The sequence below is a fragment of the Labrus bergylta genome, chromosome 1, assembly GCF_963930695.1.
Source record: "Labrus bergylta chromosome 1, fLabBer1.1, whole genome shotgun sequence".
NCBI lineage: Eukaryota > Metazoa > Chordata > Actinopteri > Labriformes > Labridae > Labrus > Labrus bergylta.
This window is the reverse complement of record NC_089195.1, coordinates 16,545,896-16,560,095: the sequence shown is the minus strand read 5'-3', so window position 1 is coordinate 16,560,095 and position 14,200 is coordinate 16,545,896. Positions and strand designations below refer to the sequence as shown.

The 14,200-nt window shown below is 43.0% G+C and overlaps 1 protein-coding gene across 2 annotated transcripts; it reads left to right on the top strand.

Moving 5' to 3' along the window:
• The first annotated feature begins 124 nt into the window (after positions 1 to 124).
• On the top strand, positions 125 to 13,863 carry samd1b (sterile alpha motif domain containing 1b). Of its 2 annotated transcripts, none has more exons than XM_020656022.3 (7): positions 125 to 1,696; positions 2,741 to 2,948; positions 3,427 to 3,578; positions 8,821 to 8,863; positions 8,978 to 9,095; positions 10,146 to 10,260; positions 10,381 to 13,863. In XM_020656022.3, the coding sequence occupies exons 1-7, from the start codon at positions 518 to 520 to the stop codon at positions 10,522 to 10,524; spliced, it is 1,959 nt and encodes a 652-aa protein (XP_020511678.1). In that variant the 5' UTR covers positions 125 to 517; the 3' UTR covers positions 10,525 to 13,863. The 2 variants fall into 2 exon arrangements, with proteins under 2 accessions (XP_020511678.1, XP_020511677.1); XM_020656021.3 differs by having other exon boundaries at positions 2,720 to 2,948.
• The last annotated feature ends 337 nt before the right edge of the window (positions 13,864 to 14,200 follow it).

Genomic DNA, 14,200 nt, shown 5'->3' with positions numbered 1-14,200 from the left:
GAGATATTTCAATTGCTCGGTGTCTCAGTGTTGTCGCCTGGAGGTCAGACATCCATCACTGCCGCCTGATGCGGAGTTGAGCCGTCATCCACCCATCTGTTGACCGCCCAGCTCAGTCTGATTCGCTAAAAAAAAAAAAAAAAAACACATCACTGAAAAATAACCTCCTCTCTGCTGTCTGGACTGTGTGCTTCGCTCTTTCTTTGTGTAGAAATCAGATTCAACAAATTGGACGACACTGCGAACAAAGAACATCGCTCGGATGCGTTAAAAGGCATACAATTCCACCTTAAATGCTATTTGCGTTTGTGTTGGATACCTCGTCGCCATCTTCGGTCCACCTTAAGCGCACAATGTGGCCAACGAATGCGAGCGTACCAGCCGGGCTTCCGTCCTCATTCTCCTGCCGAGGATCGCGCTCCGGCTTCCCAGCTTTGACACAGCGTCACTTGTGAAACAACAGAGGGGGGAGAAAGACGCACTCGGGCCAAACCCCATCCGCACCAGCAGGAGAAAGATGTCCGAGCCCAATAAGTACCGAGAGTGGATCCTGGAAACAATCGACTCTCTCCGGTCGAGAAAAGCTCGTCCGGATCTGGAGAGAATTTGTCGAATGGTTCGGAGACGTCATGGCTCGGACCCGGACCGAACCAGGACAGAACTGGAAAAACTGATTCAGGAGCAGACGGTGCTCAAAGTTAGCTACAAGGGCTCCATATCGTACCGAAACGCGGCGAAGGTGCAGAGGAAAAGCCGAAAGAAGTGTGAGTTTACGGGCGCTGGCAGCAGCGGCGGCGGCAGCGGCGGCGGCAGCGCGGAGGCAGCGAGGGAGCGGACCAAACACGACCATCTGAACAACAACGGCGACAGTGCGCACAGCTTCACAGACCAGGAGGAGGGAGAGGAGGACTCGCAGCCCAGCCCAGAGCCCCACACTCAGACAGCAGCCAGCAGCTCGGGAAAAAAGCTTAAGCCTGCCCCCAGCCCGAGCAGCGGAAAGGGGTGCCTCAGTTGTGGCGCAACAACGGGCTGCGATGTCGGGAGCGGCTGTAAAGAGGAGAAAGCAAGTGCATCAAAAGACAAGGGATTAGGACAGCAGGGAGCGGGGGGCTGCCCGTCGCCCGGTCTCGTCCATAGAACAAGCGCAAACGACGGCGGAGATGCCAGCGGGACAACGCCGAGCAAAACCGATGCAGTTCGCGGAGGAAAGGTCTCGGGTCTTTTCGGGGCTGACACCCAACACAAAACTTGCTCTGGGGGCGTCAGCCTTCAACAACAGGGACCGAGGCAGACTGTGCTCCTCAAGCCCAAACTTCGTGTCGGAGGAGGGGGCACCAGAACAGCGGGGAACCACGCCAACTCCGACCTCGGCGACAGACTGGTGGCTTCTGTACGCAGCCTGTCCGAGAAGAGCCTCCGGGGGGGCTCCACCGCCACAAGAGGCCACGGTAAACCGCTCGGGCTGAAGGAGATCCTCGGCTATCTGAGTAGTCAGGAGCGGCTGTCGGAGGAGAAGCTGACCCGAGGCAAAGTCAAAGTGGTGATGGAGAGAGAGGTGGCGAGGGGCAGGCTGCGCAGGACCCGCTGCGGGAACATTACTCTTCCTCTAAGGGGGATGGTGCTGGAGGAGCCGAAGAATGCGTCCGCTGACAGACTTGTAAAGAGCGCACTGCAGGACAGACACACTGTGAAAAAGGTGGGCACTGGTAACTTAATATTTCTAACACGTCCCGGTTGTACAGGGCGCGCGGATCAGTGCTGGCTTTTGATGGTTTGCTGATTAATTAATGGTCACTTATTAAAACCGCACAAAAAAGGCGCCCTTGCAAAAAATAATGTTTCCGTATTAACCTTGGTGTTTATAATGCACAGGTGTTTGATGAAATTTTGCACATTAAAGAGGGTTAATTGTTGTTTTCCAATTTTCACGAGAGGAGACCGTGCCCGTGTTGCGTTTGTCCTCTGAAGCCTCGGTAAATACGAGTGTGTGTGTGTGTGTGTGTATGTGTGTGTGTGTGTGTGTGTATCTCGGCTTCCTGCACAAAAGGTGCGGGTTAAGAGCAGACTGCGCCGGAGCGGCTTCCCCGACTCCCCGCGATGAGCGCGCGCATCATAAAAAGAGCGTCTCTGCATGGCGCGCGCTCGCGCAGGTCCTGGCTTCGTCGCTTAATCACTATTTGGGGTCAATATCGTTTCATTTCGCACTCGGGAACTTTAGCAGTGCGCAGCAGAGCAGAGTGTCTGGGCCTGCCGCGCAGTAGGCGGTGTCCGTGAAAAACTTGAGTGCTGCGTGTCGCGCAGGCCGACCGAGGACTCAAACAGCAGAACATCATGTTATGTCATGGAGCCTTTATCACAATTTGTGTTTTGTTTAGACGCACGTTTCTAATCACATTGTTTTTCCTTTCCCCTCTCCACGATGTAGTACTCCCCGTTTCGAGCCTCATTAAATCCTTTGTATGATTTCTGACAGCGCTCTCTCCTCCCCCTCTTCCTCCTCTTGTGGGTGAGGACTTCAGTAGGCTACAGTAGGCGGCTAACGTTATTTCGGATTTCTGTCTTTTCTCCAAGCTGTAGGTGGGATTTTTTTCAGTGTCTGAGTTAAAGCTCGATCCAATCAGGTACCAATAAGCCTGGTGAGAACTCGTATCAAACTCCAGTCTGCTGTATGGAGACAGTTTTTAAAAATACAACTTTATGGGCCTATATGTCATTGCAGCCGCCTTCCCCCTCTCTCCAGGAAGATGAGCCAATGGAAACAGCGAGCGAAGAAGAGGAACGGGAGGATAATGAGGAAGAGGAGAAGGACGATCCCCGGAGTTCTGAGGAGGAGGGTGGACTTTCCCCGGTAGCCATGACAACAGAACCAGAGCTCATTGAGAAAACCATAGAAGATGTTGAGGTCCAGACAGCATCAAAGCAGGAGAACTCCCAGAAGCAGAACAAAGGTAAAAGTGTGTGTCTGGACACCTTTGCATGTGTTTTTTAAAGATTATGTTCAATAAAATAACAACATTAAGTTTCATCTGTATTAGATTTGATAGCAAAAGTTAATTGTCATTGCACAAGTACAAGCAAGGCCTAAGGAGGGAAAGAGGGGGGAAGCTGCATGGGGGCCCGCAAGGGGGGCCGCATGGAGGTCAGCGATAAACAAGGTCCACCCTAGACTGAAGCAATGATCACCAAATTTTATTCTGGAACTGCACTTTTGGTTTATGTGGGTTTTTTGTGTGTGCAAAGTAAATAGTAGAAAAAATAATTTATATATCAAAATACACTGTTTGCAACACCTATTGTTAACCATGAAATTTCACCACCACTATTACTTCTTCTTGCTTACTTACTTGTAATAATAGTCTTAATTCTAATAAAATAATAATAATAAAATGTATCAATAACAGATCCATCTGTCTTCTCATTGTCAAGGTTTGGTTGCTGATCTCTCGAGGGTGCCTGGGCTTGATTCCCTCAGCAGGACGCCATACTCACCTATTCAGGGAACTTCCCTGCCACAACTTAACGTTACTCACCTGGAGGACAGGAATGGGGCCCAAACTCATCTACAAACAGATGCAATGGTATGTACAAAATGGGCATTTCTTTTAAAGTTTTCTGAGAAAACCTTTTAAATTAAGTCAAATTGGAGAGCCTCAGTTCTGCCTGACCTTTGGTACATCTCTTTTCCTCTTTTTCCAATCATCTTCATGGGTGTATAGTAAAGGTTAGAAAAGACTTAAAGTCAAACAAACTCATATAAATCATGATTTTTTTTTGTAGTAGTATGCATGGATTAGTAAATTAATGCGTTCTATGAAAACATATTTAAACGGCATATTTGTCTGCTGTCATATTTTTCCAACTTTATGTTTTCAATGCATCATCACATTTTCAGTCAGATCAAGTTAAGTAAATATAATTGTTTGTATTCTTTGTGTGGCAGGTCCACACTCCCTTAATAATACCCCCCTACTGAAACATCAACCAGAAGCAGACTCTAAAGATGGATTTCTGCCTCCAACAGATAATTAAAGAGACAGAAATAGAGCGAGAGAGACAGTACAGTATTCAAGTTCCTTATAGAGATGTAGTTACAAATGGCGGCTGTAGTTTTATTCATTATAAAAGAATAGACTAGAAAAGAACATAGCAACAGGTTTCAGTAGGTATATGTGGTCAATAAGAGATCCAGACAGCGTGGGAAACAGATGCAGAATGAGACCTCAGTGCATCATGGGACATCTCGCTCTGGTCTAGGCGTAAAGCGCCATAACTAAAGAATGTTTCAGGGCTCAAGAGTTTTAATCCAACTCCTAAATGTAGAGAGGAATTCTGCCCCTCTAATCCAATCTGGGAGCTGCTTCCACACAAGAGGAGCTTTAAAGTAAAAGACTCTGCCTCCCATACTATGTATGGAGACTCTTGAAACCACAACTAAGAACGCATCCATGAAGCGCAGCATTCTGGTATGGGTGATAGGGAACTTATTTACATTTAAGATATTATAGTCCCTGACCATTGAGAATTTAATTCTTGATTTTACAGTTAGACAGTTATAGTCCCTGTCAGCACAAATGCTGCAGAATCCTGGATCAGCTCGAGAGTCTTCCGCACTTTGTAAGGTGAGTGCAGGTATATTATTTAACATACAAAGATAGAAATATAGAAAGCCTTTATTGTCATTATACAACTGTACAACGCAATTAGAAATGCTTCACCTTAATGTGCATAGACATTCAGGCATCCACAGATACAAACAATGTGCATTCACTTTCATTGACTAGTGTGGCTGCCAGAATAAAGCATAGGTTAAAAACATAAAGAAAAGGCTGTCCTTGAAGTTTGTTGTATATGGGAGTTTAGATTCAGATTCTTTATTGTCCCACAAGGGAAAATTTGCACTGCAGCAGAAGCACACAGAAGACAAGAAACCCAAGGACGACATCACCATAAAACATAAACCAAAACATATTTTTTATTTTATTTTTTACCTTTTTTGGGGGGGGGTGGGGGGATATCCTGATCTAAGATTACACCAACATTCCTTTTATTTTGAGTCAAAATATCTGACTGGATAAGCCATGTTCAAATCAGCATTGCCGTATGCCAGACATCAACAGCATCATTAGTTCAATCAGGAGAGACAAGAAAATGATCGAAAGATGAAAGGTTTATTTTACATATGTGACAGAATGATTGTCAGAGAATCTTTGGCACTTGAACTCTACAGGGAGACAGGGTGATTGAAGATGTCTGCCCTGAGCGGCAACAAGCTCTATCCCCCCCTAGAGTCCAGACACTGGTGGTGGAGGTGTTAGCGGATGATGTCGTCTGGGTTGATGCGATGAAGAAGTTGATTGAACTGTGAAGACTAGAATTGATGAGGAGATGGTTAATGAGGTCATCTGAGGCTAAATGCGAAGGCTGGGGTTGACCGGACAATGGCTGATGATGTCATCTGAGGCTAATGGGATGAAGGAGGTGAAGAAACTGCGAAGGCTTGGTGGCGATGGGGAGGTGGAGGGTCGCTCGTAACGATGGCATGAATGAACAAGTGGAAGAGAAAACCTTTTTTAAACGAGACAGCAGCAATGTGATAGGCTAACATTGAGGGAGTGGAGCAGTGCTATTGGATAGATGTGACCAGGTGATGATTACAAGAAGTAATGAGTGGGCATGCGTGGAGGAGTGATTTGACATGGTATGAGAATAAACAATAAAACGAGTGTGCAAAATATAGTCTTCCTGTCTGAAATTTCGCTAGAGCCACATATAATGGAATTTTTTTGGCTGAAGTACGATAGCTGCCTAATTGTTAGTTTAACAGCCAAATTGTGGTCATTCCAGGTCTTTATGTTCTTGATTCTTGCTTGTACTTTACTTAACAGACTGATATCATGTGGCTTGATTGACAGATATAATTGGGTATCATCTGCATCCAATAATAATAATAATAATAATAATAATATAATGATAATAATAATATAATGATAATATTAATATAATGATAATATTAATGAAAATAAACACATTTTAGGGAGTTTACTAACTTTGGCATTCATGTGGATTCACTCAGTAAATCTACATTATAACATTCAAGTTGAGTTGTAATACTATAAAGCCAAGTTAAGAATTAAAAAAGGATCCACACAGTCTATTCGTTCTCAAATATCTTCTTCAGGCTTTGTCGACGGGATTGTGATCCGATTGAGAGTCGACCTGCTCTCAAGTCGGAGCAATCAGAGGCAGAGCTGGACGACACTGTCTGATAGTCTGTATGTAGGAAAGAACATGCCTCCATATAAAGGGAAATAAAAACAAATTAGAATCACAAACAACAATATTAAATACAATACAACAATACTGCAAACCCAAACAGCTGATCTGTGTACCTTAGCAGGAGGATCATAATATGGTGCACCAAAGTTGTGCTAAAAAAAATTGGCTTGCGAGTAGAAAAACTAAATAACTGGGATTTTTTCAATATTGCATACCCCAATGTTGTTATTAGCCTCTGTAGTCTGCATAGCTCTGCACTCAGGCCGGTCTCTCCTTTAAGGGGGCTGAGCTGATTGTCATCTCCTGTTGCTAATTTACTTAATATTGACAAGTATCTCTTACTGCCCCACCCCAAAAATAGCAAAACTATCCCTTTAAAGATTTGGTGGACATGATTAAGGGTTGGTGTTCTGTCTGTCTATGAGCGTGTGTAAGTGATTGTGTGAGTGTGTGTATAAGAGTTGGCTCCCATCGTCCCACACTAGATTTGAATTGCATGACAAAAAAACCTTGGAAACACCTCAAATACTGTGCCATTAGTGGACAATGGTACAAGCCAATCATAGAACAGTTGGAAGGGTTCAGGCTGAACTCAAGAAAATACAAAAACACTGCCCAGCTTGTATCATGTCCACAACTGTAAACTGAGCACATAAAAGCTGAATTATCCAGTAAAATCCTGTAAATTTTGGATCTCAAGAAAAGTATTCTGTCACAATATACCCACCTGATAATTTCTAGTTATACCCTCTAATATATTCAATCCGTGTCCTTTCAACTTGTGATGTCAGAGCGGGGATGACATGCACCACATATTGTCAGGACAGTGAGTTCATCCTGCGACGAGGACTGTAGCTTCTGTTCATGCGGTGCCTGCTCTACTAACTAAGCAAAACCAGCGACTAAGTAAAACCAGCACCTCGTGTTGCCAATTTATGAAGTATTCAGCTTCGGGGGTTAAGATTTTGACCCAAATGCTTATAACAAAAACAACATATTTGATATGTCTTATGAGTTAACAAATACACTCTAACAAGAAGAACATAGTCAGAAGTAATTCCCTTATTTCTTAGTTTGTGTGATCCTACCATTTTGTTGGAGGACTGAATTCTTACTTACACAAATGTACCCTTGTTCCTCAGACAGGCTGAAATACTGAACCAGTGGTGTTGCATAGCATGTATGCTACTTTTGTTACAGTAGGACACATTATCAACCAGTTGGAAGATCAGCTTTGATTCTCGTCCATATGTCAATGAGTTCTTGGAAAAGACCTTGAATGGATGCGTATGGGTGTGTGTTTAAAAGGATGAATGTGTAGATCACGTTGAGTGGTCTGAAGACCAGATTGGCAATATATAAATTGAGTCAATTTACTTCTAAGATTTATTATATTCATATCTTTCAGTCATGTGACCGGGGAGGAGGCTTGGAGGGCAAAAAGAACTTTAAAGGTCAAAATACACTTTATCATGTTTTATGACACTAGTAGGTGTATCTAGCCTGTCTATATTAAATGAGCACATTTTGCAATGACAGTAGGAAACCTCCCTAAAGTGGCCCCATCTTACAGCACTCCCTCTCCATGCCCTGCTAAGCATCACGTGCATTTTTGCTGCGAAAATCCAAAGTTTGTCAAAGTTGGAACAGAAAAAGAAGAGAAATGATCTGTGTGGGAGTGAGAAAAGAAAGAGGAACAAAAGAGGAAGACAAGTAAGCGTCGGGACACTAGCAGACATAATGGTGAAGAACGCTGGTTGGAGGGGCCCCAGTCCCCAGATGAAATTTTGCTCAGGGCCCCGACAGACTCTAGAATCACCACTGCAGACAGGGCCTCTCTGTGTGCTTGTTCTCCTCGTGCATGCGTGGGTTCTCTCAGGGTACTCTGGCTTCCTCACATGGTCTAAAGACATGCTCGTTAGGTTAACTGGTGACTCTAAATTACCCGTAGGTGTGTAAATGTGAGTGAAGCTAGTTGCCTGTCTCTATATGTCGGCCCTGTGATTGACTGGCGACCAGTCCAGGGTGTACCCCGCCTCTGGCCCAATGACAGCTGGGATCGGCTCCAGCCCTCCACGACTATGATTATGGATGGAGGGATCTGCTTGTTGCACATCTTTACTTTCTTTCATTCTTATTTTTTACAACCTTTCTATTTTACATCCATGAATAAATGCAGTGTCATAATGATAACATCGGTTGTATATAAAGACTGATTGACAGGAAACATGATTTCACTTTATCAGACAGACAACCAGACAAACAGAAAAAGAGGTTTGGTATGTGGGGGTGACTCATCAGTTCTTTCTCCCCCACCAGTCCACCTTCTACCTTCCACAGTCTTGTAAATCTCATAACAGATGTTATTGTTGCAATTTCTTTCTGATGTACTGCACGCCTCTTGAGTTTAGGTGGAGGTCACTTTTTTCTGATGTTTTTTTTTTCTCTGCAGCTCGTATTGAGTCCAGAGAGAGAGTTTATTTATGCCCTTTTTTTTTGAGTCATCTTCGTTTGACCCTCTCTCTTCTCCCAAAAAACAATCAGATGCCGAATGACAGAATCAACCGCACCTCCCCGGGCTTGAACTGTGAGTTTGCTTAACAGATAAACTAACAAAAAGTGCACACATGTTTTAATATTTGTAGTTGTTATTTCATGATGATGAAAGGTATTGAGACTGAGATTCATTTTTCTCTCGTAGGCCAGGAGTCCAAGACAGAGGTCGGAGTGTCGTCCTGCCTGCTCACACCCACTGCCTCCCCAAGGGACTCCTGCCTGTCTGAGGAACGAGGGATAAACGGAGGAGTAAACAGTGGAGGGTGAGTACAGCAGAGATACAGGAGACTTTGATCAGGCTACACAGATTTGTTGTTTGTGTTGTCTGCACAGCATGGAAGTCCTCCACTGACCACCTTTGGCCATCCTAATCCTAATCAAACAACCCCTTCTGAGGTATTAATCAATCAGCACCTGGTGTTTTTTCTTCTTCTGTGGAGAATGAGAAAAATCTCCCTTTATGATGTCTCTGAACTTTCATCTTTCTTTCATCACACAGTCAATATAGCTCGGCAAAATGAACAAGTGATCATAATTATAAGATCAAAATGGGATTTGTGACATGTTGATGTTGTTACTGTATTTTAGTTGGTTGAAAAATTGTTGAAACACCAACAAACCTGTTGCACCCTGTTTTCAATCAGATTCAGGGCTGACATCACGGTGAGTGCTCACCGCATTCACTTGAAATGGTGTTTTGCCTGAAAAATGAAGGACTTGTTTTTGCTGGATTTGACTCTGTTTCTTGGTGTTAAACTCTTGTTTGGAATACATCTGGGTCTGTATGGTAATTGTCCCACTACGTTCAACTTTAATCATAGTCTGGGGTTTGGTTCTCTGTGGGTGTTTGTCAGTGTGGCTGTAAGAGCTTTTTTCTACTCTATGAAAGTTATCAAATTTATCGAAATTTTTTAAAATTTATTCATCTGTATATAAAGAAGTATTTTTTTTTGTACAGATAGGACAGTCACATAAAGTTGGAAATCAGGGACAGTAAGAATGGGGAATGACATGCAAGTAAGGAGCCACAGGCCTGATCCAAACTCATGACCCTCGCTTGGAGGACTACAGCCTTTGAACATGGTCCACTAGGCCAGTCTTTCTCAACCTTTTTGAGTCAAGACCCCAATTATAAAAAAAATTGGCGTTCACAACCAACACCTCTTCGCCCCATATGAGTTGATTCTCATGACATTTATGAAGCCAAGAAATAAACCATAACGTGTATAGCCTTATTTTGGGTAGAACTTAAAAAGAATGACTTTACTGCAGGTTTTGTAACGTGCCCTCCGCCCTCTTTCTGGTCTCTCTAGATGTGTGAAGTCCGAGGGGGTCAGTGGGAGCCCGGTGGAGTGGACCGTGTCTGACGTTGTCAGTTATTTCACAGCAGCAGGTTTCCCTGAGCAGGCTGCTGCCTTCAAGACCCAGGTGAGCCTGTAATTCCACTTCTTTACCACTAGAGGCCACCAGAGAACCGATGAATGACTGTAACCTTTAACAGCTGTAACCTACACCTACCCACCCACAATGCTCTGCTCTCTTCATTAGGAAATCGATGGCAAGTCTCTTCTCCTCATGCAGCGTAATGATGTTTTGACTGGCCTGTCAATCAGACTCGGCCCCGCCCTCAAGATCTATGAGCGTCATGTAAAGGTTCTGCAGAGAACGCACTTTGAGGAGGACGACTGCTAACAAAAGACACATGAAGTACACACAGAGACCGTAAAGTCTGTATCTACAATTAGCTTCAATAATCTTATAACAATGTATGCATGAAATACAATACAATTTAATTTTTCATCTCATGGAAACCAGCTCTTACAACACACACACACACACACACACACACACACACACACACACACACACACACACTATTCTTCTCCTCCGGGACCCCTCAGACTGCTTTGGTCCAGAAATGACAAAATAATGAGAATGCATTTCCTGTACAAACAGATTTTCTACTGAACAGAGCAGTAATGTTGGAGGGAGAAGGAAGTCAGAACTTTTTATGATGGAGAAGTTGAAAAAATAAGTCATGCAAACTTTTCTTTTTTAAACATTCAATGAACAAGCACTTTTGTAATTCCTCGCTGTGCAGGACAGTTTGTTATTTTGGGCTCATATTTTGCACATTTTGAAAGAGGTTGTGTTCATGTGTGTGGGAGTTCATGTAAGTTTGTTTTTTTAAGGCTGTAAAGCAAGGTTTTCTGTGTTGTGGGTGCATGTTTGTCATTGTACACACCTTGTATGTGTGCATCTGGAAGAGTGACAGAGCTTTGTTGGATTGTAAAGAAAAACGAAGATAAAACACATTCCCACTGTCAAAATTAAAAACAGGACAGGGTTGGTGTGACCATGTGCACATGGTCATTGGTTATAGCAATAAGCTGGCACTTAAATGTTTGGGAGATGGTCGAACATTGTCAACTAAAGGTGGGATTGTCACCCACCTTGGGGAAGGGTTACAAATGGCCTGTTAAGCACAGTGCTTAAACTTTTCTGAAAAGTTTAAGCACCTTTTCTGAAAAGTCGAGCAGGCAAAACACAGAGAGGATGAACTTTTCTCATAATCTGGGGGTTTGTAGATGGACTAGGGACACATATTAGTGTTAGAAAAACATGGTACAGTGTATTTGAATAATATGTGACCCTTAATTTGTTTTTTGATGCCAAGGACAGGGATTGAAAAACATTGATTGACAGCTCTGTTGACAAATGTGTTTGCGGTGCTGTGTGCACCTGATTAGAAAGGCCAAAGAGGAAGAGGAAGAGCAAACAAACAAACAAACAAACACAAGACTTCCCTAAACACTTTTTGTCTGCTTCAGATGCAGAGAACAGATACATGAATTTGTTCTCCTTGAGACTGAACCATTTCAAAAGGGTTCTTTGCCGTTTAATTGCTAAGTTGTGTCAAGTTGTGTTTTGGTTGGTTAATCCAGCGGCTGTAATGTGCAACTCTGGCTCTAAACAACATCACCACTGCACTATGTCGGCCTATTGCTGGGTCATTTGGCTCCAATCTGTCCTCAGTCTTGTAGTCTTGAAGTATGTGTCCTGGGCCACATTTGAAGACCTCCCACTCCCCCGTAACCAAAGCAACAACTACATTGAAATTCCAACTAATAGCCTTTCACCTGCTGTGGCTAAAGAATATCTTCTTCCTTTATTTTTTTCCCTTTTTTGTTTTTCTAATGTCTCATAATGCCAACATATGGGAAGCATTGTAGTGGGCTGTACTCATAAAGACAGAACAAACTGTGCCTTGTATGGATTCAAGAAGGGACAGAGCCTGTCAAAGCTTATCAAAACCAGATGATCCTGTACAGACAAAGGAAGAGGTCGAGACAGAGTCTGGAAGCAGGTGACAGATTTGACTAATAAGCCCGTCGTCATATTTTGTTATAAAGTTGGAGTTCATAAACGTAACTGATAAGGCTCAGGTTTACAGAGCAGCTAAGTGAGACCCAATCACAAGTGATCGCTGGAGATGCATTTGGAGACACGTGTTAATATCAGGTGTAAACACGCCCATGAAGAAAATAGCTTTAATTTTATGAATTTTCAGAGCTTCTTATTTCTTGCCTTGTTTAAATTTGAAATTAATTGATTAATTTGAAAACATGGCTGAAGAGCCACATTAGAAAAACCTGCTTTAAATACATTATTGGTGCAGATCAAACCTGCAGGACAGCTGAGCTGCTGTGACTTCTTAATGCTGCAGGACTCTTTACTTCTGCTCACTAATCACTCAGTCTCTGGACTAATTCTTCTTCAGATGATCCTAACTCTAAAAACACATAAAAACCTTTAATATCAGCTCAATATTTAAAGCTACCAATCATAACGTATGTTTCCTCTGTTTTTGTCGTTGGTGCCACTGGTCAGGAGGTGTCGCTAAATTCTGTTTCGGACTTCACCCTAGGGGGACGTAGAAGACTAATGTCAGCTGAGCTTAAACAGCCAAACATCTCAGCTACATGTTAGAGTGAATATGTGAATACAGTAAAAAATGAGCCATCGTGACATCAGCCTTTATTTGTTAATGATTAAAAAACAGTTACCTGAAAGTTGAAATCGCAGGGTACCGCTGAGTCAATCAATCAACTAATCTCATGCCACCAGCAGTTTTTAACTGTTTGTACTGTTCAAACTTTAGAAACGAAATACTGTCCAACTTTATCACTTTCTCAGACTGGGGTCAGGTCCATACCTCATGAGGTTTTTATTCTCTCGCGTAATTCGGGGAATTGAACGGGCCCCAGTACATAAAAGGATACAAGATTGCTGGTCACATATCAGTGTCCACAGAGCTCTGTGTGTGTCTTAAGTAATTTGTAGAGATCTCAGATGAGCCCATATGCCGTTAAATTAAGTGTTCTGTATCTGTTTTTATTGTTTCCCCTACTGAAGGCAGACATGTTGCAGAATGTTTTGCCACTCAGTCTGACTGAGGGGGCGTGATTCAATGAAAAAGGTGGCGTCAGTGCGTACCCTCTGTAGGCTAACTGGTTAACTAAAAGGGGGCAGAAATCGTCCTGAGGGTTCGGCCTGGCTCCTGGCCTATCTCTCGTCTCATTCCCATCTTCACCGTAAAGACTCCATTCCAGGTTTGACATCACCTCTGTGCATGTTTAATTAAAATTACCCATTCTTGTATATTCTTGTCTCCAAGATTTATGTTGCAGTTTGTGAATGTTCTCAATCCACTCTCCACGTTCTGATGTTTACATTTCTTTGTGCACTCAAGCCTCCGCTACCTCTCACCCCCAGTTTCTCCTTCACTGTTAATTTTTTTTGCAACTTTAAGAAGACATAGCAGGTTCTAACAGTTAGTTGAAGGTGTGTGCTGCCGCTGTTTGTATAAAGTTTGTTTCATTCTCATGAGTTTAACCTGTAGGAAAGGAGGACAGTGTTTTAAGTCTACATTTACACCAGGTGAATGTATAATGAGTCCATGCTCTTGTTATTCATCTCAAGTCATTTGTTAAAGGACAATTTTAGTAATAAAAGTTTCAACTAAAAGACTTCAATGTGTCCATTGTGAGTATTTGTCCACACATGTTGCATGAAATGTCCTGTTGGTGCATTTGTTTTCATTTGACAGCTGTGCACATGTGGAGTGTGTGTGAGAGAGGGAATCCTACAAGTGTTTAGAGAAGCTGGATCTCAACAGCCAATCCTTTCAGTCACAACACTGAGGAGTCAAAGGAGGAAAGACCATGCTGCGTGCAGGAGAAATCATCCAAAATAGACACAATATGAGTCTGTTCTTTTGGAAAATAATCTATTTATAACATATACCACAAATATGTCACAGTAAGCCAGGAAGTGTTTTCCCATGACCATGCAGCACATTCACTAG

Coding starts and splice junctions, on each gene's coding strand:
- samd1b (XM_020656021.3), top strand. CDS start 518: ATGTCCGAGCCCAATAAGTACCGAGAGTGGATCCTGGAAACAATCGAC. Junction 1,697..2,719: donor ACAGACACACTGTGAAAAAG/GTGGGCACTGGT, acceptor ATGTCATTGCAG/CCGCCTTCCCCCTCTCTCCA. Junction 10,261..10,380: donor CTGCTGCCTTCAAGACCCAG/GTGAGCCTGTAA, acceptor TCTCTTCATTAG/GAAATCGATGGCAAGTCTCT.